The sequence below is a fragment of the Giraffa tippelskirchi genome, chromosome X, assembly GCF_054371585.1.
Source record: "Giraffa tippelskirchi isolate mGirTip1 chromosome X, T2T-mGirTip1v1.2.pri, whole genome shotgun sequence".
In the NCBI taxonomy this organism is placed as follows: domain Eukaryota; kingdom Metazoa; phylum Chordata; class Mammalia; order Artiodactyla; family Giraffidae; genus Giraffa; species Giraffa tippelskirchi.
Genome location: NC_137289.1, coordinates 29,220,744 through 29,246,181, shown reverse-complemented (window position 1 = coordinate 29,246,181; position 25,438 = coordinate 29,220,744). Strand labels below are relative to the sequence as shown.

The following is a 25,438-nucleotide window of genomic DNA, read 5'->3' as shown; positions in this document are numbered from 1 at the left end:
GGAAGGGATGCCAGGAAAAGGGACAGACAGGTGCAACTGCCTTGAGTAGGTAACAATGAGAGCACTGCATAAGTGGATAAGACCATCTTTCAGATTTGAGCAACTGTGAAAATAGGGGAGAAATGAGGACTTGAATAGGGTGAATTTTTTAAAAGGGAGATAAATCAGGTTGGAATGGAATGAGTCTTGATGCATGGATGGAGAGTTGTTATACAGCAAAGGTTTTATAAAGAGAATTGACATGCTTTAGTTGAATTCAAGCTTGAAATTAATTAACAAAATAATATGGCTATTTAGAAGTATTAGCAATGTGAGGGTGCTAAAATAACAGCCCATATCAAAGCAAGCAATAATCCACATTGGTCAAATCACATATGAATTATCAGGATCAATAAAATATTGACAAATGTCCATAGCAGAGAGACAGAACAGTGAGGGAACTTATCATGAAACTGTTGAAGGATTGGGGCATTTTTAGCCTGAAGAAAAGAAAGATAATGGGATATAGGCATATGCTGTTTTTAAAACTGTGAAGGACTATCACGCGGAAAGGGGGTTCAATTTGTCTCTTTGGTTCCAAAATAGTAGAACAGGATGAGCAAGCAGAGATTACAAGAATGTAGGTTTTGACTCAACAGACAAAAAACTTGTATTTTGCTGAAGGGTATATTTTTAAAGTTTAGTTTCAATATAGCAAGATGCCCTGTGTAATTTCATTACCAGTATTATTCAGCCAACACTTTCTTCATAAATAGTACAGAAGTAAAATTCAACTTTGTCCTTGCTGAATGTTCATAAATTCTTAATTAGTGGGATTCAAAATAATGAGGCCTCATTGTACATTTCTGAAGAAAGATTTTCCAACACTTTAATCTTTTCTTTCCTATGCTTATTTCTTAATCTCATGTCTTAGCCCACCATGTGCCCTCAACTCCCACTAAAGCAGAGAGCACATCAAAAAGCCACACGAAAATGTAAATCTGAGAAATAAATACATGTGGTTAGTTTAAAAAGAGTAAGCATTAGCATTTAAAGCAATGGTAATTTACTCCTATCTGTAATTTTGAGCTCCTGTGCTGAAATTGCTCATTTGGAAATTACCAAGTGCTTGAGTCTCATTTGTGATCTTCTTCCCGTGTACACCCAGCACACAAAAAAGAGTCATCATGACCGCCTGAGTCACTGCTGCCATCTCCCCAAAGCGTGCTCGCCAAACGTCAATGCCATTTTCTCTGGTGCAGTGAAGATGACCCCCGACAGTAACCTGCTTACACTACAGGGTGAGCCTGAGGTGGCACAGAACCTGGAATGTGTTCCAAGAGCAGCACCATTGTCCTCCATTCTCTCCTCCTATAGCCAAATTGTTAGGTCACAGATTATTTGGGTCTTACAAATCATCCCCATTACCCACTCCCATTAGTCATTACCTAAATATAAATAGAAAACAATTTAATGGAGCAAAAGGAGATGCTTTTGACCATATCCCAATCAAATAATGTCTATGCCTGATGAAATTATACTCAGATTATGGATTCATGCAGAAGCAAAAATATAGACATGATACAATATTAAGAGATATGAATACTCTCAAAGACCAGTACATATGAAACCCTTGTGCTTTTCTGTAGTTCATACAGACTGTTCTTTCCAGCTTCTCAAACCCTGATTCTAAAATGTTTACCCAAAATTCAAGCATTAGATCTTTTCTCTTTCCCATGTAGCATAGATCCAGAAGGTTAGTAGTTAATAGTTGTCTCATACAAATTAGCTTAAAAAAGAACTGAGAATCTTTGATCAATTGAATTGAGAAAGGGGAAGAACTCAGGAAGACTTAATATGATTGAATGCTTTCGTAACGCTGTGAACAAAGAAACAGTATGCTATCTTTGTTATAGACTGTTTTTGTCATGTTTTCTGAGAGTTATATTGCTTGGGAGATATAATTTACTTTGTTGGAGAGTCATATCCATGTAAGGATCTGCCACATTATAATGAGGTTCTATCTCTCCTAAAGCTATTTCTAATTCTGAAGATTGTTGATATGGAAGATGAAGGAAAGGACAGATTGTGGCCAGAAATAAGAAAGAAGCTACTGGCATTCATTCTATAGATATTTTGATAAGCCTGTCAATAAAAATAATTATGTACTATAATTCGGCTGTGATTACTCAAGTACAAACTTGATAAGCACCTAGCCTGGCACCACAAGTTGAAGAATCTTCTTTCCTTTCAAACAGGATAAAGATGCCAACTGTCTGAAAGGTTAAAACTGAGGTTATGAGTAAGCCTGCTGTCCACAAGGGATAAGGTTCAAGGGAACCCAATGGACTGTGACTAAAACCTCACTAGAACCTTTAATACCTACAGAAAGATTTTTAAAAGAAAAAAATAATCAATGTAGCTGTTTTCCCTTCTTTCAGGATTTTCCATCCTCCAAGCGATTATGGAAGCAGCAGTACAAAACAACTGGCAGGTGACAGCAAGGTCTGTGGGAAACATCAAGGATGTCCAAGAATTCAGGCGCATCATTGAAGAAATGGACAGGAGGCAGGAAAAACGATACTTGATTGACTGCGAGGTTGAAAGGATTAACACAATTTTGGAACAGGTAGGTCTGAGACTTGAGGCAGTCCCCATATCTGCTAATAAATTAAGTAGCCAACAGACTAAACTTGCTAACAGTTTTGATAGTCTCTCTAATCCTTTTTTCCTCCCCAGTGGCTGCAGAAAAAAAAGAGAGAGAGAAATAAAAGAAAATCTAAGCTGTTGAAAATTGCATAGCATGATTAATCTGGTAGTCTCTGCAATTTAATGCTACTTATCAGATAAACACACCTTCCACACCTCTGTTTCTTAGATAGCTGATTTCAAAGTAATCCCCTTCCTTTCCCACACCTTCCTCCCAGCAAGGAACAGACAAGGGATTAGGCAGCAGGAAGAGTAGAGTTTTTGTTTCAGGGGCCTAGTTGCAAAATGTCAAAGCAGCATTCACTAGGTTTGAATCTGTGGATATTTTTCCAGAATATCCCTCTGGTTTGAGAGACAGAGAGAGAACAAGAAAGAGAGAATGAATGAGAATATGTGTGTATATAATTGAAGACCATTTTAAAAGTAAGATGGCATATGAGAAAAAATGTTTATGGTTTTTAAAATGTGAAGAAAATGAAAAAGCCTCAGACTGGGGGAAAAATACAATTTGATAGGCCGAAAGATATTCATTATTAATCTTGGATATTTAAATAGAAAACTGAAAAATATGAGAAGAAATATTTCACCCTAAGCCAGACAGATATTCTGTTTGGAGTAAAGAGTCAAATAGAAATGTGAAAGTTTATTATTTTCCTTAGCAGTCTCAATTTGCCAGTTAATAACAAAGTGCCCATGCTGCCATAAACAAAACTGTAAAGGAAACATTTCCATTCTAATTCGATCCCAGTGTACCTAGGGGCCAAAACAGCTTCAGAGATTGAAATTATAGTGAGCAGTCATTGCCTGGGAGAGCTGTCTTATAGCAAATTAAATATTAACAGTTTGTCAGATATGCCCCCATGAGAAGAGAATGCAAAAAAAAAAAATCGGTAAGAAAAGGGAAGGAAAAGGAGGGAAGGGGAGAGAAGAGGAATGAGGAAGGAAGAAAGGAAGCACTGATGGTGCATCACAGAGATAGGAAGCTGTCCCCTTCTTAGGAACACTAGCATCTCTAGTGAATCAACCTCACAAAAAAATCTAGAGCACTAGCCTGGCTAAATCAAATTTTGCAACTAACATTCTCTTAAGCTACCCAAATGAGCCACCCCTCCCTTCCAAACGGAAAAAAAAACTGCCTTTGATTTTCTTAGATCTTGAAAGTGAAGAATCAGGTCAGTGATGTTGGTATATGTACTCCATGCCCTCTAAAATTTTATACCAAAATAGCCTTTTAGTGGGTGACCTACTTGATAGCCTAAAGCAGAGGCCTTGTCATACTTTGTTTTCCTTCTTTTGTACTAGTGACTTTGGTTTCTTGAATAGTTTACATTCCGATAGGCCTTTGGGGGTTTATAGGACCTTATACTGGAATCTGGGGTTTTTTCAGCATGACATAGTAGAAAAAGCAGTGGGTAGAGCTGCGATTCCATATAGCTGTGGGATCTTGGGTATTTAATATATCTCTGCCTCAGTTGTCTCATCTACATAATGGGGAAAATAAAATATGCTCTTCCTTACATGGTTGGTATAATTGCTTTGAAAGGCATAAAATGCTATAGAAAAAAATGATCTTTATTACTAAAGATTTTCAGGAAAACTAAACTAACATTATTCGAAAGCCCTGTTCTTTCTTATAATGTCTCAATTGCTGTCCATCTTTCTTCTGGGTGCACATTCACAGACAGCATCCTTCATAATACTTTCTATACAACATTTCAGGGAACGTTGTTCAAAGAAAAGTTTTAACAACCTTCAAGTAAGGCCAGAGAGTTAATTTCACTTATTCTTTTCCCCTCTTTCAAAAAATTGTCACAAAATGATCTACTCATGATTTTTTTTTATCATTTAAGGAATTTCTACTAAGTGATTAAGTACTATGAGATAGGAATCATGTTTGTCTTGTTTGCTGCTGTATATTCAGTGTCTAGCAAAGTACCTGGCATGTAGTGTTGGATGGAAAGAGGGATGGGTGGATGAATGGATGGATGGATGAATACTGAACAAGCATATTCTAATAAGTTCTACTGTGATGTTGCTATGCTTCCATCAAAAGGGAGAATAGTGACTGCAGTCACATGATGTGATTATTAAAGTACACATTTTATCAAAGATTTAAGATGGTAGCTCTCTGCTCAAGCTGGTTTTGATACCACGAATTTGCCAAAATTGATTTCTTTATATAAAAATAGATTTATCACTAAACAAATTCTTTAAACAATAAACATGATATTACTTTAGAGTAAATATTATTTTAAATTGACTACTAAGATACAGAGATATCACTTTTCTCATTAGTTCCTAACCATTCTCGACAAACTTATCATAATTCACTATACAGATTCTAGTTAGAAAGATAACATTTATAACTCCAGTAGTATCAAGTTTTCCCCCAAAATGCTCACATTTTCCAAGGGTATTTTAAACTTTGAGTTTATTTTCATGGAAAGAAATTTCTATAGTCGCCCATAAAATGACTGTTCATGCCACTATTTGAGGTGAAAGAGCCTATTATTAATAAAACCACTACAACCGTATTCCCTATAAATCGGACTTTGGCATAAAGTAAGTTCATATTGTATTCTATATACAGTGGGTGTTAATGAAAAGACTTCAGTATGGTACAATTTTTCAAATATTAGTGTATTTTCAATATATTGCTATCTACTATAACCTCCCCATTTCATAATATAGGTTCTCATTTTTCTTATGAATGTTCAAACAGTTATGGGGCAAACCAAAATTCGTCCAACATTTCCTCCAGAGCTCTTTAAAAAAAAAAATCTCTTTCAACTGTTCAGACCACAGCATGAAAAAAAAAAAGATTCAATTAGGTGCACAACAACTGTCTTTAATATTTCACCTTAACAATTAATCTATAAGGAAAGCATTCCAAACTTATAGCTACAAAAATTAACATACAAAAGGACAAAGCTAGAGACAGTTGAAAGCAGGATGGGTTGTCGTAACTCAAAGAGACTATTTAGAAACTGCAGATCCTGAATCTAAGAATTAGGAGCACTTTCCACAGGAAGATTTAGATGCCCTAGGAAGAATGAACCACTGACCTGACCTTCTAGAGCATTCCTATTACTGCATTGTGTTTATGAGTCCCTCCCCAACTGGTAGACACTGCCTTACTACAATGGCCAACCTAAACACTCACTTTCGAAAAAGCTGCCTCTCATAGAATTATCTACACATGACTGAACAGATCCACCATCCCAGGAGTGTCTACCTGTGGACTGCTTTTGAATGGCAGGCCCCATAAAATGAATGGTTCTGTTGGACGTTTCATGCTTATTTGGAGAGGCAACATAGCATGGAGTTTCCAAGTATGGACCCTGGAAACAGTCTGCATGGATTCTGTCACTAGCAATGGCCTGGAACCAATTACTTAACTTTCTGTGTCTCCATTTCCTGGTTGTAAAATGAAACTAATAACTGTACCTTAATGAGTTAATATAGGCAAAGTATTCTGAAAAGTTCCTAACACATAGTGCTTGCATCATTCTTTGATGCTAAACAAAGTGTTTTCACATAGATTATCTCATTTGAGCCTCACCATGGGAAGCAGGCAGGGCTGATGTGTTTATCTCAGATTTACAGATGATAAATTGATGCTTAGAGATATTTAGATGATTTGTCCAAATGCGGCTCTCTGCACAGTCCTAGGAAGTGGCGGAGCAAGAATGAAACTCAAGTCTTCTGACTCCCAGTCCAGTGCTCTTACCCCTGCACTAAACCATTTAATTTCTAAGTTGTTTATTAAATATGTAGCCAACACCAACCCCTAGATTAGGCCCGTGCATTAGGTTACATCTTAGAACAATTGCAATGCAATTGGAGAAGATCCAGAGAAGTGCAGCAAAACACGATTAAAGCAGTAGAAAATAGGGCCTATGAGGAAAGACTTTTAAATTAGTTGGGGCTGTTTAGTCCGGTGAAAGAGAGCCAGGAAGCAGTTTAATCACCATTCTCAAGTATAAAGAGTTATCATAAAGAAGGCACTGACCAACTGTTCTGGAGGCCTAAGGACAGTACCAGAGCCAATAAGCTTAACTAGACTAGGGAGAAAGTCAGTCTTAGAAACGACTCATTACAAGGAGAGAGGAGACTGAAGGAGAGCAAAATCTCACCAGCTGGGGCTGTGAAGGTGAGGCTATTCTGAATTAGTGTAAAGTCAGATCTAGAATAGTTTTAAGATTGTTTCCAGGAACATACAAATATTCCAAGTTAATTCTCTGTGAGGATAAGTAAATATCCTTACAGAAAAGGAGACCCCAAGCCCTGGACCACAGATGGCTACCAGCCCATGACCAGTTAGGAACGGGGCCACGCAGCAGGAGGTGAGCAGCAGGTGAGTGAGCGAAGCTTCATCTGTATTTATAGCTGCTCCCCACATTACCGCCTGAGCATCACCTCCTGTCAGATCAGTGGTGTTATTAGATTCTTATATGAATACAAACCCTACTTTGAACTGCGCATGTGAGAGATCTCAGTTGCGTGTTCCTTATGAAAATCATCCTGAAACCACTCCCCCACCCCACCCGGTCTGTGGAAAAATTGTCTTCCACAAAACTGGTCCCTGGTGCCAAAAAGGTTGGGGACCACTGTTATAGAAGACTTATTTTAATAAATAGGCAAGAATATTTCCTAATTGCCTGTTGACTAGATATCAGAAAGGTTGTCTCCTTAAAGAGACGTAAACATCACCCCTCAGTCTTTTTTTTTTTTTTTTTTTTTTTGCCACACCACACAGCACGTGGGATCTTAGTTCCCTGACCAGGGATTGAACCTGAGCCCCCTGTAATGGAAGCACAGAGTGTTAACCACTGGACCGCCAGGGAAGTCCTCCCCCTCAGTCTTTACTGTGTTTTTATTTTTTCCCATAGATAATTCAAAGGTAAATCTCAGCATAGCTCCTGCTTGAATTCTAGAGTATGCAAATTTAGTAGAGCCCAAACCAATACATTTCAAGGTGCTTTGCAGAAAAAATATAGAATGTCTGATTTCCCCTAGAAATAGTTCAAGCTAAAATCACCTCCTCATGGAAAGTAGTGCTACTTAACGATAGAATCCTCAAGCAGGTCCGTCTCTTAGGTTCCTTTCATTTGATTCTGACAGTCACTTCAAAAACAGTCATTTTGAGAAATGAAACAACCAAGTTAGTAAGTCAGTATTCTAGAGATAACAGTTTAAACAAGATAAACAATACTAGGGGCCCCTGTCAAGTGTGAGGCTATAACACAAAGGATGCATTGCTCACTCCAAAATATGTCTAGCAATTGGGGTTACTTAGAGCACTGCCACCAATGGCTAGACCCAGGTGGCGCTAGTAGTAAAGAACCCACCTGCCACTGCATACTAGACATAGACTCAGGTCCGATCCCTGAGTCAGGAAGATTCCCTGGAGGAGGACATGGCAACCCACTCCAGTATTCTTGCCTGGAGAATCCCACGGACAGAGGAGCCTGGCAGACTGCAGTCCATAGGGTCTCATAGAGTCGGACACAACTAAAGCGATTTAGCATGCACAGAGCACTGTCACCAATGGCTAGACCTCTCTCAAGTGAAGTAAAAACGTTAAAGGCTTATGTCCTCTCCTGACTTGACCCCCTCCACTCAGCACATAGTGGTTCTCTCCAGGCCCCCCCCCCTTTGGCTCCCCCTTTGTCCCAGCCCTTCCTCTCAATGATCCCTGTACAAGCTTGAACTAACTTGCCAGTCCACATGGCAGTCTGAGGGTACTATCTCTTCTTCTTAGAATATTGTGTGGTATAGCTGAATAAACACACTTGGGAACTGAACAGACATGGCTTTAAGTCCTAACTCCCTCACCTTCCTGTTGCATGACCTTGAAGAAAGTGACAATTTTTTGAGGCTCCATTTTCTCATGTTAAAAGACTGTTCCACTACCTTCCTCTTGTGAGATCCTCATGTGTTGTGAGGATCAAAGTAACATGGAGAGCACCTGACACCATAGCTATCTTCTCATGAGTGGTAGGGTTCTGTGTGTATGAAAATGAGTTATTCAGGGACTGTTGCTCTAGAACAATGTCCTCATGGATCTCCCAAGATATCAGTTGAATCTAAGGTCTTATCATGAGAACAGAGTCTAAGACTTGAGCTATCCTTAGTTCTCACTAATATGTTTAGCATGTTAGACCTCTCTGTTTTTTCCCCAATGTAACATTGGATAACACACATTGATTGATAAGTGCAAGATCTATTTGAGAATTAACTAGATTTTTCATCATCATCAATGCCCTAAAATAATTAAAGGCACTCAAGCCTTGAGCTCCATATGACAGCTGGACATTTTTAATAACAAATATGTTTTAAGTGCTTATAATGTTCCAGATACAATTTTAATCAATGTGGGTGGATATGTGCCCATTTCTATATCTCATGTGAGTTAATCTTCATATTAGCCCCATAAGGCGGATGGGAATAGTATCTCCATTTAACAGATGGAAGAACTGAGACTTAGAGGTTATAGAGCTAATAACTGGTGAAGCCAGACGTTGAACCCAAGGAGTCTGGCTCCAAATGATGTTAATCATTGCAGTAATCAGTCTTGCATCTGACTGAGGTTTTCAATCAGAGTAGATTCAACCAGAGGTTAAAAGAGATGAAGAAGCCTGGAGCAGCAGCTATGCTTACAACAAACCTTGTTAAACAATGAGCATTTCACAAAGATTTTCTCCACTTGATGAGGATCCATATTCCATTAATGCATGGAAGTGACAATATGCTCCTTAAACCTAGCCTTTGGTGATGAATTCATTTATGATGAACAGGTTCATTTATTTGTGGCACCAAAGCAATCTAACTATGCAATGGGCTCCACAAGAGTAGAATAAATTGTGAGGGGTACATTCTCAGAGTGGTATGTAAGTACACCTAGAATTTCCATCTGCAGGCATTCATTCTCAGATCAAGAATCACGGTCTTCATTATTTTATCAACAACTGCCCTAGGGGGTGCCCATTTCCTTCTTCCTTACAAGGGAATCACATGAATGTAACTGCCAATGCCTGGAAGGTACAGCTTGCCTTCCTTCCATTAACTCCTGGAAACCAAAGCATAAACTAAGACTAGTTCTAGGAAAGCATAAACACCCACAGGATAAGTATCTGGGGTTGGTGCTCAGCCTTTCTGGGTCCCTAGACTTGAGCACCCAATATCATCCTTAAACTCAGGTGAGAAGGACTATGGCCTTGGGCACCATGCTTTAGAGGATTCCTCATTTCATAAACCAGAGAAGGCAATGGCACCCCACTCCAGTACTCTTGCCTGGAAAATCCCATGGATGGAGGAGCCTGGTAGGCTACAGTCCATGTGGTCGCTAAGAGTCGGACACAACTGAGCGACTTCACTTTCACTTTTCCCTTTCATGCATTGGAGAAGGAAATGGCAACCCAGTCCAGTGTTCTTGCCTGGAGAATCCCGGGGACGGAGGAGCCTGGTGGGCTGCCGTCTATGGGGTCACACAGAGTCGGACACGACTGAAGCGACTTAGCAGCAGCAGCAGCAGCATATCATAAACACTGAAACAGAAAGACTTTTTTTTTCTTTTTGCTATTGAGAGTTTTTGAAAGGTTAATAACTGGTTGAACATCATGAGGAAAAAGGAAAAGGACACATAAGGCGAACAGGGCTGTCCACAGCAGAGCACAAAGGTATATGGGGTCAAGGGCAGGGGCAATGAAGAAGAAAATGGCAACTCATGATGTAGGAAACCAGAGAAAAATGGCTAATTTTGTTTAAAAGTGGCCTCCCCAAGTCACTCTAAATGAAGGGGTTTAGCAGACAGTTTTTCCAGATATCTGCACTCTCTCACTGTATTCTACTTGAATGATGTCATTTTGAAAGACATGGAAAATTGTGCAGGAACCTCAAGTCACAAAAGTAAGCTTTGTGGGGTGAGGAGCTTGCTCTCCTTGGTTTCTTCCACCTCATCCCAGTTTCAGGTAGATCCAGTCTCCACCCAGGAATTCTGAGCCCTGGGCTCAGCTTCCACCCCACCTCACCCTACCCTGCCCCAACAGTTCAGTTCAGTCACTCAGTCGTGTTCAACCCTTTGCGACCCCATGAATTGCAGCACGCCAGGCCTCCCTGTCCATCACTAACTCCCGGAGTTTACCCAAACCCATGTCCATTGAGTCGGTGATGCCATCCAGCCATCTCATCCTCTGTCGTCCCCTTCTCCTCCTGCCCCCAGTCCTTCCCAGCATCAGGGTCTCTTCCAATGAGTCAACTCTTCGCATCAGGTGGCCAAAGTATTGGAGTTTCAGCTTCAACATCAGTCCTTCCAATGAACACCCAGGACTGATCTCCTTTAGGATGGACTGGTTGGATCTCCTTGCAGTCCAAGGGACTCTCAAGAGTCTTCTCCAACACCAAAGTTCAAAAGCATCAATTCTTCCATGCTCAGCTTTCTTCACAGTCCAACTCTCACATCCATACACGATTCCTGGAAAAACCATAGCCTTGACTAGATGGACCTTTGTTGGCAAAGTAATGTCTCTGCTTTTTTAATATGCTATCTACTTTCCTTCCAAGGAGTAAGCGCCTTTTAATTTCATGGCTGCAATCACCATCTGCAGTGATTTTGGAGCCCCAAAAAATAAAGTCTGATACTGTTTCCACTGTTTCCCCATCCATTTCCCATGAAGTGATGGGACCAGATGCCATGATCTTAGTTTTCTGAATGTTGAGCTTTAAGCCAACTTTTTCACTCTCCTCTCTCACTTTCATCAAGAGGCTTTTTAGTTCCTCTTCACTTTCTGCCATAAGAGTGATGTCATCTGCATATCTGAGGTTAGATATTTCTCCCAGCAATCTTGATTCCAGCTTGTGCTTCCTCCAGCCCAGCGTTTCTCATGATGTACTCTGCATCTAAGTTGAATAAGCAGGATGACAATATACAGCCTTGACGTACTCCTTTTCCTATTTGGAACCAGTCTGTTGTTCCACGTCCAGTTCTAACTGTTGCTTCCTGACCTGCATACAGGTTTCTCAGGAGGCAGGTCAGGTGGTCTGGTATTCCCATCTCTTTAAGAATTTTCACAGTTTATTGTGATCCACACAGTCAAAGGCTTTGGCATCGTCAGTAAGGCAGAAATAGATGTTTTTCTGGAACTCTCTTGCTTTTTCGATGATCCAGCGGATGTTGGCAATTTGATCTCTGGTTCCTCTGCCTTTTCTAAAACCAGCTTGATCATCTGGAAGTTCATAGTTCATGTATTGCTGAAGCCTGGCTTGGAAAATTTTAAGCATTACTTTACTAGCGTGTGAGATGCGTGCAACTGTGCGGTAGTCTGAGCATTCTTTGGCATTGCCTTTCTTTGGGATTGGAATGAAAATTGACCTTTTCCAGTCCTGTGGCCACTGCTGTGTTTTCCAAATTTGCTGGCATATTGAGTTGCAGCACTTTCACAGCATCATTTTTCAGGATTGAAATAGCTCAACTGGAATTCTATCACCTCCACTAGCTTTGTTCGTAGTGATGCTTCCTAAAGCCCACTTGACTTCACATTCCAGGATATCTGGCTCTAGGTGAGTGATCACACCATCATGACTGTCTGGGTCGTGAAGAACTTTTTTGTACAATTCTTCTTTGTATTCTTGCCACCTTTTCTTAACATCTTCTGCTTCTGTTAGGAAATAGAGGAAAACAACAGAATGGGAAAGACTAGAGATCTCGTGAAGAAATTAGAGATACCTGCCTCAACAGGGTATAGCAAATCCCCTACATATGAACAAGTTCCAATCTGAGAGCACATTCATAAGTCCAGTTTGTTCATGAGTCCAACAGAGTTAGCTTAGGTACCCAACTAACACAATCGGCTTATATAGTACTGTCCTGTAATAGGTTCATAATACTTTTCACACAAATAATATATAAAAAATAAACACAAAAAATAAAGAAAACATTTTTAACCTTATACTACAATACCTTAGCTCAGATGCTAAAGAATCTGCCTGCAATGCAGGAGACACAGGTTCAACTCCTGGGTCGGGAAGATGCCCTGGAGGAGGACATGGCAACCCATTCCAGTATACTTGCCTGGAGAATTCCATGGACAGAGGAACCTGGTGGGCTACAGTCCATGGGGTCACAAAGAGTCAGACAGGACTGAGCGACCTCCGCTTTACTTTTACCTTGAAAAGTACAGTAGTAGCAGCTACATCACCACTGCTTTTATGCTTGCTTTAGGATACCCTGGGCTTGAAATAAAGGTACTGTACTAGTGCACTCTATACAGTACTGTGCAGTAAAGCACACAGACGCTTAGCCACTTGCAGAGGATACATGCACATGACAATGTGTGCCAGACCGGCGACCTGACTTATATGGTTGGATGTAAGAACACACACTCACATCTTTGAAAGCTCATGTGTAGGGGATATACTGTATGTGAAATGGAGACTCTCATGTGTGTGCCCTCAGGGAAATGAAACTCAAGAACTGAGAGACTGATTTCCTATAAGCACCTAATTTACAGAACGCTGAGCTTTATCTCCCAACAATGAATATCTGCCAAGAATCTCCTACCATCCACAAGCCAGTGAACTTAGAACTTGTGCTCTGGTTGGGTGTCCCCCGCTTTGTGTTGTTCCTTTCTCATAAATGCAGCCCACGCCAAACCTTCCACAGACTCCCCTGTAGTTTGCATTTCTTGAACTGCAATTTCTCTTCTGTTTCCAAATGAACTCAATTGCTGGTAGCTTGAGCTTATGTCCAGTTATCTCTTTATTTAGGTCGACAGGTGGATACACAGACCAAGCCAAGGCATATCTTGCTTTCCAACTTTGTAACATTTAGCTGTGTGGTATGCAGTCCTCCATTTGTACTCTTGCTATGTGCCCTCAAAAAATTAGGGGTGAGCCTGTTCCTCTCTCTCTCATGGCCTAAAAACATAAATGCACCTGTCAAAATGCCCAGTTTACTCCTGGAGTGTAGGTTTTTGCGAATATGCTAGGCTCATACACTGCAAATGCAGCTCTTCCAATCACCTATGGTGATATTTGCCTGGTGAGGCAGGGTTGAGGAGGAAGATTTTGCACACTAATGGAATCTCTTCCTGACTAGCTGAAACACTATGGAAAGTTAATCAAGTATCCAGTAGAACTGGGATACAGTGATGCTCCCATCATTCTTTTGGTAAGATTTTTATCCCACTGCTATCTCTCAGAAGTGGATACAAGTACTCCAGAGAATCTTCCCAATAATCTTGCATTTTTTGCTTTATCCCATAGATACTCCTTTTTACCCTATCCAAAGTAAAAAAAAAAAAAAAAAGAAGAAGAAGAAGAAGAAGGTCAGAGGACACAGTTAGGATAAATTATAGGTGTGATGGGGCAGCAATAGAGAAGTTACTCCAATTTTTCCTTCTCCTTTCCATGCCCACTGCCACAACTCACCCTATGTCTGATCAGATCCTTTTCAACACTAGAGGTTGTCTAAGAAAGATTCTCTGTACTCAGCATTCCAAAGTACTTCAGGAGACCTGCTTTCAGAGGCATGGTTAGAAGCTGACACTTAAACATTCTTCCACGACCACATAGTGGTGGTTCTATACTTCACATGCAGGTCTGTCTTCTCCATGACATTCACATTATATGCTTGGCTGAGTACCAAATAGGAGAGAAAACAACTACACTGGAGACCCCTTGAACCAAAGCAAGGTGTCATTTATTTGCCAGTATGTGTCTATAGGTGGAATGAATGAGAAGTCTTTCAGAATCTTCAAAAGACAAAAATAGATAAGGGATTTGGCAGGTGTTAGTTACTTGGATTTCAAAGGGCAATCTGAGGCCATATCTTCATGATAGACAAACAAGATGACACATAGAATAGGACCTCTTGGAGTGGACCAAATTGCTTAGCTACCTAAGAAATCACTGCATAATCAAGAGACAGATCACAAAAAAGAAGAAAGGCAAAGGTGTCAGACCTCTAGAATAGTTATTACAATTTACAAGGAAAATTTTTCAGACAAGGGCCAGTCAACTGTTCTGAGATTAACATCACAAAAGTGCTTATATTCAGAGTACTATACTAGGTACTGTTGGCAGAAACAAAAGTTCTCTTTCATTCTTTCCTTTTTAAAATTTGTAATAGCTCCTAGCAATGTGGGTCAAGTTAGAGAGCAACATTTCAACAAAGGTAAAATAATATAGTATATGCTAGGTACATACGGGCTGTAGAATTAAAGGAATTAAAAAAGCCTACAGCTTGTTTTCGTATATGAGTAAACTAATCATAAAATGTAATGTCAGGGACTCCACTGGAGGTCCAGTACCTGACTCCATGCTCCCAGTGCAGGGGGCCTGGGTTTGATCCCTGGTCAGGGAACTAGATCCCACATGCCGCAACTAAAGATCCCAAGTGTCACAACTAAGACCCAGTGAAGCCAAAATATATAAATCAATTAATTAATATAATTTAATAAAATATAAGGTCAAAGAAATGCTGGGCTGGATGAATCACAAACTAGAATCAAGGCTGCATGGAGAAATATTAACAACCTCAGATACGCAGATGATATCACTCTAATGGCAAAAAGCAAAGAGAAATTAAAGAACCTCTTGATGAGGGTTGAAGAGGAGAGTGAACAACCTGGCTTAAAACTCAACATTCAGAAAACTAAGATCATGGCATCTGGTTCTATCCCTTCATGGCTAATAGATGGGGAAAAAGTAGAAACAGTGGCAGATTTTATTTTCTTGGGCTTCAAAATCCCATGACTACAGCCATGAAATTAAAAGATGCTTACTCCTTGGAAGAAAAGCTATGACAAACCTAGACAGTGTATTAAAAAGCAGAGACATCACTTTGCTGACAAAGGTCCATCTAGTCAAAGCTATGGTTTTTCCAGTAGTCATGTGAGAATTGGACCAAGGCTGAGCACCAAAGAATTGATGCTTTTGAATTGTGGTCCTGGAGAAGACTGTTGAGAGTCCCTTGGGCAGCAAGGAGATCAAACCAGTCAATCCTAAAGGAAATCAACCCTGAATATTCACTGGAAGGACTGATGCTGAAGCTCCAATGCTTTGGCCACCTGATGCAAAGAGCTGACTCATTGGAAAAGACCCTGATGCTGGGAAAGATTGAAGGCAACAGAAGATGAGATAGTTGGTTTACATCACCAACTCAATGAACATAAGTTTGAGCAAACTCTGGGAGATAGTGAAGGACAGGGAAGCCCGGCGTGCTGCAGTTCATGGGGTCACAAAGAGTCGGACATGACTTAGTAACTGAACCACAACAACAAAGTTCAAAGTGTATATAAGACCCATGCCTGTCCATCTTCTTCTCCCAGGCACATGTTAAGGCTCATATGTGAAAAAAGACTTCCCATTCCTCTTTGCCTTCCTGCTCCCCAATCTCCTAATGGGCACGCTTCCAGACATAGATGAATATGTAGCCAAGCACACCCACTGGCTTTCCTTCATCTCTTAGTAGATGAACCCTTTCCTTCCCTACCTCCAACCATTCCAGGTTTCTCACTGTAAATTGGCTGCCTCATTCATCCTCTTCAGGGACCTTTTTTATTACCTCACCAATCATGGTGTCCCCTGGTCTCTGTTTCTTACCCTAATGATGTGGTGATTTAATGCTGTTATTTAACATATCCTGCTGCTGCTGCTGCTAAGTCGCTTCAGTCACGTCCGACTCTGTGCGACCCCATAGACGGCAGCCCACCAGGCTCCCCCGTCCCTGGGATTCTCCAGGCAAGAACACTGGAGTGGGTTGCCATTTCCTCCTCTGATGCATGAAAGTGAAAAGTGAAAGTGAAGTCGCTCAGTCGTGTCCGACTCGTAGTGACCCCATGGACTGCAGCCTACCAGGCTCCTCTGTCCATGGGATTTTCCAGGCAAGAGTACTGGAGTGGGCTGCCATTGCCTTCTCCTTAACATATCCTAGACTACCCTAATACATATTTTGAAGCAAAAATACACCCCATAATCCAGTGGCTAAGACTCTGTGCTCCCAATGCAGGGGGCCTGGGTTCAAAGCCTGATCAGGGAACTAGATCCCACACGCCACCACTAAAGATCCTGCATGCCTAAGGATGCACTAAGACCCAGTGCAGCCAAATAAATAAATACTTCAAAAATGCACTCCAAAATTGCAGAACAGTGTCCCAAAAGCAAAGCCTCCGGTTGGATTTCTTAAAGATTCTCACTGCCCATGTTGTTTCTCTGAAGTCCAGACTACTGTTTTCCAGACCCTAAGTGAGTCGGATTCTGTACTTGCAGTAAAAACCTTCACCGCATTAGGTGATTTTAATACTCACTGGCAGCCTTAAATGAACTTGTTCCCCCAAATGCAAAGATATTTATCCTAAGAGTTAGTAGCAGACCTCAGTATTCTATATTTAGAGATTTTAATCTTTGGCTTCTTAAAAAAGATGATCTGATTCTCTGGTCATACCTCACATTAGACTGGCTAGACTGGCTTTGTGAATATTTAGAAGCAAATTCCCTCTGGGAAAATAAAGAGAAAAAACTCATTCAAGATCATTACTTCGAAACAGCAAGACTCTTGTTTATTTCAGATGATAGAAGATTTGGTTTCACAAAGGAAATCCTCGTGTTCAACCAACAGTTCCCTCCCCCTCCCCCATTTTTAAACATTGTGATACTTCATTATTTACTTGATTCTTTCCTATGAAGCTTGGAGGTTTTACTTAAAAAAAATAAACACAAATTCAAATTAATTTTCATTAAGGAACCTCATGAGAGAGTCCTTGGGATGACTGGAAACATCCTAGAGTTTTTTCTAAAGCAGAGTACAAAAGCCTTGAGGTAGGAGACCTAGCTTTCTGATTTCAAAAAGTCACCTTATTGCTCTGTGCCTCTATTTCCTAAACTGGAAAATGAATGTACTGAATATGATGGTCCCTTCCCCATTTCAACAGGCTGTGATTCCCAGCACTGTGAAAAACCAGGTAGGAAATTCAATTCAAGAACTGTTGATTGGGTCTGACCCCTTTGACCACACAGAGTGCTAGATGTGTTGGGAGGGGAAAGGACATGTCTTGCATGCTGCAGTAGTAGGGGTGATAAGGCAATGCAAGCATTCTGGAAGGCAGAGTATGGTAAGTATCTCAAAATGTGTGAGTCAACTTTCCTGCTTTTCCAGGCTAGTGACCATCACTGAGAGTTTCTTTGCTGACTGAGAATCTTGCAAGCCTCAACATCAGTGAGCTTTGCTTAGACTTGGAGACACAGATGAAGGGAGAGATAGAGATGATACGTCCCAAGGTCAGGACATAGCCTGGAAGCTTATCATTTACCTCTGTCCTTAGAATACAGAACAAATGTCCCCATTAATAAGAGTTTCGGGTTGAACAAAGTTTTGCCACATCCATATATATATATAAATATCTCATCGGTCCTTATAGTATCTGGAAAATGCCTGGGGAAAATTCCTATTAATTAAGAATTTCTCGCAGTTGGGTTTTGATTAACTGAGGTCTGTTGGTTCATCACAAACCTATTATATCCCTCTAATGTTACTGCTGCTCAGATGCCCTTTGCCCAGAGAAAAGTACAATAGGTTGCAGTAAAGACTTATTACATCAAAAAACTTTCTCTCCCACCCATTAACACCAACATTTTAGGATCAAGGCTGGTACCTTATTCTAAAATTATAAAAATATGAACCAGTTCAAATGGGAAAATAAAATACAAATAGCCTCCTTTGAGTTAACTACATCACTTAAATCAAGTGAGACCTCAGATCCATCCTTTAAAAAATAGAAAAAAGGAAACATTAGCCACAGATAACTATTTTATCCCTCTACAGGCATTGAATATGTTTTCAGTTGGCACGGGAGGAAAGCACCCTGACATCTGTTCCTTTGTACAGCTGATGCTGTGAATGTCCCAGCTAAGCCTTTGCGGACACTGAGGGGTTGAAAAGCTCCTAGGGGTTACAATTGCTGCTAAGTCGCTTCAGTCGTGTCCGACTCTGTGCGACCCCATAAACGGTAGCTCACCAGGCTCCCCCGTCCCCGGGATTCTCCAGGCAAGAATACTGGAGTGGGTTGCCATTTCCTTCTCCAATGCATGAAAGTGAAAAGTAAAAAGTAAAAGTGAAGTCGCGAAGTCGCTCAGTCGTGTCCGACTCCTAGCGACCCCATGGACTGCAGCCTACAAGGCTCCTCTGTCCATGGGATTTTCCAGGCAAGAGTACTGGAGTGGGGTGCCATTGCCAATTACTGGCTTGTAAACATTAATGAATTTCTTTTAGAATCATTATCCAGATTTATTAGGAAAATTTCCCAGATTAAAAGCAACCAAACTATAGCAATTAGAAGGTTCATCACACAGCTTCATGATTACAGGAGTCTTGTCCTAGATTCTAACAGACACTGTAACAAACAGGTTCATAAGGGCTGCAAGAACCACAGTTTACAACAGCAACACAAAAGCTACTTATTGTTATACATTAGGTGCAGAGAGATACTGATTCCAATTATAGCAGATACCTAGAATCATCAAATTCATAGAGTCAGAAAGCACATTGGTAGATGCCAGGGGCGGGGGGTGGGGTGGGGAAGGGGAATGGGGAGTTAGCATTTAATGTGGGCAGAATTTCAGTTTAGGAAGGTGGAAATTTGGAGAGATGGATAATGGTGAGAGTTGCACAGCAGTGCAAATGTACTTAGTGCAAATGCACTGTACAAAGATGGTGAAGATAGTATGTTTTATATTATGTGACTTTTACCACAATAAAAAAAAATATTTTAAAAATGTTACTTATGGTTCACACTCACATTGCCACAGGACCTTTTTATTTTAAATAATTTAGACCCCAAGACTCCCTTATAAGAGAGACACAAAGCCAATGCAAAATAAGTAACTATAAATAAAATGTACAGACTCAAGTTCTTCACTGCCCTGACACTGAAGGGCAAAGGCCATTGACTGATCCATGCCAAGGTCTGGACTTTAATGAGACTGAGTGTGGGAAAGAGCCTGTGATCAGTCTGATGCCACTGTTGGCAACCACCCACCTGGCCCTCTCAGTCAATTTCATCCCACTCCTGTTGGGGCAGCTTGCCTCTATCCAGATTCAACAGGGTTGAATTTGTCTCTATCCAAAAGTTATAACAAATCGACAAGTAAGGGGCACGACTCAATGGGCCCAGGCCAGAGATTGGGGATACTGGTGACAGTTAGTGTCATGTCACTACAGAGGCTTCCCACGTGGCACTAAGGGTAAAGCATCTACCTGCCAATGCAGGAGACATAAGAACTGTGGGTTTGATCCCTGGGTTGTGAATATTCCCCTGGAGAAAGGAATGGCTACCCACTCCAGTATTCTTGCCTGGAGAATTCCATGGATGGAGGAGCCTGATGGGCTACAGTCCATAGGGTGGCAAAGAGTTGGACACGACTGAGGTGACTTAGCACCCAGACAAGCACTAGAGGTAGAGCTAAAGTGGAAGAGATTAGTAGCCAGACACCACTATTCTCTCTCCAACCTTTTAAAAATTATATATAACTACCAAGCAGCTTCCCAGATATACATGTAGCACCAACACCCTACTCTGAAAAAGAACAGCAATTGACAAATACCTTCTTCTTATAAGTCAAAGACCAGAAAACTGGCTGAGTTCTGTCTCAAGATCCCTGGGTGACCTTACACAGTCACCTCACCTTTCATCTACTTAGCCATAAAATAGAAAACTCCACCCCTGCCTTACCAGAATAATGTTAAGATGAATCAGACAATTTCTCTAAGGTATTCTAAGATTCCCCAGCAAAGGCAAGTCCACAAGCATTATAATTAGAGTCACTGTACCTCATTTCAAAGAGGAGGAGGAAATGAATAAAGAAAGGAATATGTGGTCACTGAGTCTAAGAACTCAGAGCATTTAAGCTCCTTCTATAATCTGAGGCAGGTCCCAGGAGAGGGAGACTGACATGGTGAAGTCACACAAGAGTTTGGTGGTTAGGACATGGTCCCCAGATATTCGGAGTCTTCATATTTGTCTTTGATGGTGTGCTGTTACTTTATTACAATCATCTTAAAGATTTGGATATGTGAGCACTACCAAGAGAGTGGCAAGTACTTTGATTATGGTTTTGTGGTCCTGCCATAGTGGGGTTAACTGGTCATCAACAAGAGTGCTGAGTTCAAATTTATGTGCTTTAACTTGTTTCCATGCTGTCAGTTGTTCCAACAGTGGAAATTTTGGCTCTCCTTATAACTGTATCATTATTGAGGACAGGGCAGGAAGGGTACTGTCTCTTTCAGAGCTCAGCAATGGCAGGAAGTGTGCCCACCAATCTTAAGAATGGGGACACAGGGGACTTCCCTGGTGGTCCAGTGGTTAAGGCTTCACCTTCCAATGCAGGGCATGCGAGTTCAATTCCTGGTCAGGAAGCTAAGATCCCACATGCTTCCTGGGCAAAAACCCAAAACATATAACAACAGCAATGTGGTAACAAATTCAATAAAGACTTTTAAAATGGTCCACATCAAAAAAAAAAAAAAGAATGGGGACACAGAAAATGGAAGACTGGGTGAACTTATTTGAAAAACTGTTATCTAAAAGATACACACACACACACTTGTAGAGGTAAATAAGAGGGCAGAATCAGATGCAGTGAAATCTCAGTAATGTTGGGTCTTAGATTAAGAAATGAGGATCCAGAGACCCTGAAGCAAGGGACTAGGCCCTCTAAGAAGGTACTATAGAAAGCTTCTTAATGGCCATTCTTAAGTGCCTTTTCATCATTACTATCTCTTCAACAGCTCTGAGAGCCCTTTTCACTTCTCTTGACCTTATTTCAAACTACTACCTGTACTTAACTGGAGAACCTCCTACTCAATAAATTGCTTCTCCTCCCTCTTCCCTGGCCAATATAAAATCAATTGTTGCTTGACAGACTGCTTTGTCGCCATTTTCTCAAAGTCGTGAAGGAAAGAAACGCACCTTATTTGTACACACATTAACTTAATTTCAGTCTCACCCACTCAAGCACAGCACAATCCTTCAAACTCTGACCCTAGCCTGTTTGCTACTTGGTGTCCATGGCAACCACCACCAAGCTGCTCAGAGAGAGCTTCAAGGAGTGGCAGTAAAGTGCATCTCCCAACAGAGCCGTTAGCTCTAAACAGGGGGCAGCAGACCCATCTCCGAAGCCTCAGGCATTGGCTTTCATTAGGGGAGGGTAGTGTTGTCCAGGGCTCCTCCCTGGAAGAGTTATGGGCTGCTTCTCACACTCAACCTGTTGAAGATAGAGCACTAATTGTGAAATATTGAAACTAAGTGAAAGTGTTAGTCGCTCAGTTGTGACTCTTTGTGACGCAATGGATGGTAGCCCACCAGGCTCCTTTGTCCATGGAATTCTCCAGGCCAGAATACTGGAGCGGGTAGCCATTCCCTTCTCTGGGAGATCTTCCCAACCCGAGGATCGAACCCAGATCTCCTGCTTTTCAGGCAGATTCTTTACCATCTGAGCCACAAGGGAAGCCCAAGACTAAGTGGGAGGCAATATTTTGCCCAAGACAACTTCCCCAGTAGTATTCTTCTCCCATGATTCTGTCCACTGCAGCTCCCACCACACCCCTTGCTTAACTAACTACAGTCACAGATCTCAACACCCCAAGAGACAATACACATGAACGCCTAGCCACTTTCTAGTGGTCCCTACCACTCGGTGACCTACAACTCATTCTCCTCACTTTCTTAACTCACATCAAGAATGCATGTGTGATAATCTTGCCATCAAACTATATTTTTTAAAGAAAAAGAGCCATGTTCATAATGGTCCAGGAACTGGAGGATTTATGAGCCAAGAGAAAATGGTATTGTTTCTCCAAATATAGAGAAAGCCGTTCAGTCTTCAAACTGTTTTCATGAGTTCCATACTATTGGCTTTGCTCAGGGAGCTTAGCTGAAAAGTTGTCAGATGGAGATGAATTTCCCTTTACTGTACTCCAGAGGAAGATGGGGATGGTTTTGTTTGCGATCTCATTGCAACAGAACCCAACACATTGAACAAAGTTTTTTTTTGTTTGTTTTTGGTTTTTTTTTGCATACAGAGGACTAGTTCAGACTCGGTTCTTTGTGGAAACTGGAAAGAACCCATTATTCAAGTGTTCTCTTCATAGAATCTACATAAATAAGAATAATATTTAAAGTGGCAGAAACAAGTGAATGGTTTTATCTTCTTAGCTGCATAAGAAAAGGAAACAGAAGGCTCTTATGCACAATCCTTTCCAGTAGAACTGCTGAAATGTAAAGATATGGTTTCAAGCTGTCCTTGAAAGCAAGACATTCCTATGTGTGCTGCCTGGGTCTGTCCTCCCAGAGAAAAACTAGTAACAAGTTTAAAGTAACAAGTTAAAGAAAATGTGGTTCTAGCCTCCAAGGAGCTCATGAGTTCATAGAGAAACAGGTAGACAGATGATCATGGTCTAACTGCAGTGACAGAAAGGAACAAGATCCTAATGGGAATGCACAAGAAACATGTCTGACTTAGAGACCCGGACAGCTTGTTCCTGATAACTTGTTGAACTGAGTCTTCAGGGGCCAAGAGTTCACCTGGTTTGGTGAAAGGGGGTGGAAATTTGTATTTGCATAGATATGACAAGCTCCCTTGTCAGAGTGAATGCTAATAAGCAGTGCCAATTAGGAAACGGAGAGTAACTCAGATGTTGTAAAGCAGAATGGTTGAAACTTGATAACAATAAGATCACAGACTATATTGGCCAGAACACGACTCTATCTTTCATCACGACTTTTTGATCCTCAAGAAACAGAATTTTTCCACCAGGAAATAGAGTAGCATGATATCTGAAATGAGAAGGTTCTGCTTAGGGATTAAATGACCCCATCATTTTATGATGAAGAAACTGAGGTGCTGAGAGAGAGACTAATACATATAGCAGCCACACAAGCAGTGAGTGAAAGAGAAAAGATTTAAACCCAGATCTGATTCCAGTGTCCATCTTCCTTGCGCCATACCACCCAAGACTACGCCAATACAGGGACCAAACAGAGATCTATATATGGACTCCCTTGAAAAGGCCACCTGCCTTCTCACCCCCATCCCACTTCCCACCCAACTACCTGGAATTAATGTTTAGGTTAAGAGTCCATTCATAAGAAAACATACTACACCAGAAAGATGACATTTGAAGTCAATATAAAGTCTCATCTTTTTTTCCTTGTATTTGGAGTCCTCTTTTTTCTCATCATCCAAAAACACTGACTGAACACCTGCATACAGGGCACTGTGTTGAATGATATACACACTAATTAGTTTAAACTGGGGCCCTGCCCTCAAGTACATTGAGTCTAATTGGGACGAGAGGACACGTGCCTAGTTTGGGTAAATAATTGTAGTCTGAGGGAAAGATGAGAGGTAGAAACCATGTAGAAATTTACAAGTGGGAATGATCACCAGACAAGCAAAGTAGAATACAGGCTTCCTGAGGGTAGGGTGCTTTGTGTTGTTCACTACCATATCCCAAGCACCTAAAACAGTTTGGAACCTAGTAAGTGCTCAATAAATATTTGTTGAGTTAAATAAATAGCTTCTTGACATTTTTTGGGGTGGGGGGAAGGTAGTCCTGGCATTTATCACTTAGAGGATAATTCCCAGTCCTCGGTGCACTGCGTACTGTGGCTTTTGCTTATGGTACACCACGCAAACTCCCCAGGGAGATGTGTAGCAGTGAATGCTCAGCCTATGGCTTAAACCTTTGCAAAATCCTTGCAAAGCCGTACTCTCTGCCACTCCGTACCATGGATGCATGTTTCCCAGGGATGAAGGCTAATGTGGAGCCAGGGCTTTTTGTTTATTTGTTCCTTATGACCTCAAGTTCTTTTCAGCAAAAGGCACAGCCCTTTGATAGCAATGTAGTTCTGGGAGACACGACTCCATTATGTGCTGGCTCATCTAACAAGGCAGAACGCAGATTCTGATTTAAAAGCAAGCTCCTTTAATGAGTTTTGGTTAGGCTTAAAGGATAAATAGTTGTGATTACTGTCAGTCGGCATAGGTTGTAAATCTCTGTCTTAGATGCTTATATTCCATTAAGGGGGACTCGAATGGGCATCACAGTAAAATTCCCTTTAAAAAGTGGAATCTGGACCAAAAAAGCAGCTTCAAAAACAGTCATTTGTGCATCCCCAAATGGTCAAGTTCTTGGTCTTCCAGGGTTTTGTACTGGGTTATGTGTCTTTCACTTATTTTTTTCATTGTACAAATTCTTATTACTCTTGGCTGCCAGAGCTTGGGAAGAGATAGGTAATTAGAACATATCAGAACAGTGAAAGGAAACCAAGCATTCACATAAAAAATGAGAAGTTAAATCCATCCCACTCTCACTGTGGCTTACACTAACCTCGTGGTACTGCAGTGCTGTGCCAGCACATAATTTCAAGTCAAAGATTTATATTAACATGAGTGGAGATGGGTCTGATTTTGTAGTGCAAAACGCTAACTGTGCACTATGATTTCTTTCCAAAGCTCACAAAGCCGAAATCCCTTTCAGCTCTGCAAGCGCACCTCCTAAGAAATTAGAACATCACGTACCATCACACAGATATGGTGCTGAACATTCTGCCAACTGTCATCCTCTCACCTCTCGAGGGGTGTAGTTCAGAAGGTACTTGGTTTATGGCAGAGTAGAAGGAAAATGTAAAAAGAGGAACACGCCTAGCATAGCCATATACTCTAAAACCATAATTCTGATTAGGAAACTTTC

At 41.0% G+C, this 25,438-nt stretch overlaps 1 protein-coding gene across 2 annotated transcripts in view; it reads left to right on the top strand.

The window, feature by feature from the left end:
- GRIA3 (glutamate ionotropic receptor AMPA type subunit 3) overlaps positions 1-25,438 on the top strand; it is a 294,601-nt gene that overhangs the window by 144,970 nt on the left and 124,193 nt on the right. For both annotated transcript variants that reach the window (XM_081567079.1, XM_081567080.1), the window contains exon 4: positions 2,421-2,608. In XM_081567079.1, coding sequence (XP_081423205.1) covers positions 2,421-2,608 — 188 coding nt within the window. The remainder of the gene's footprint in view (positions 1-2,420; positions 2,609-25,438) is intronic.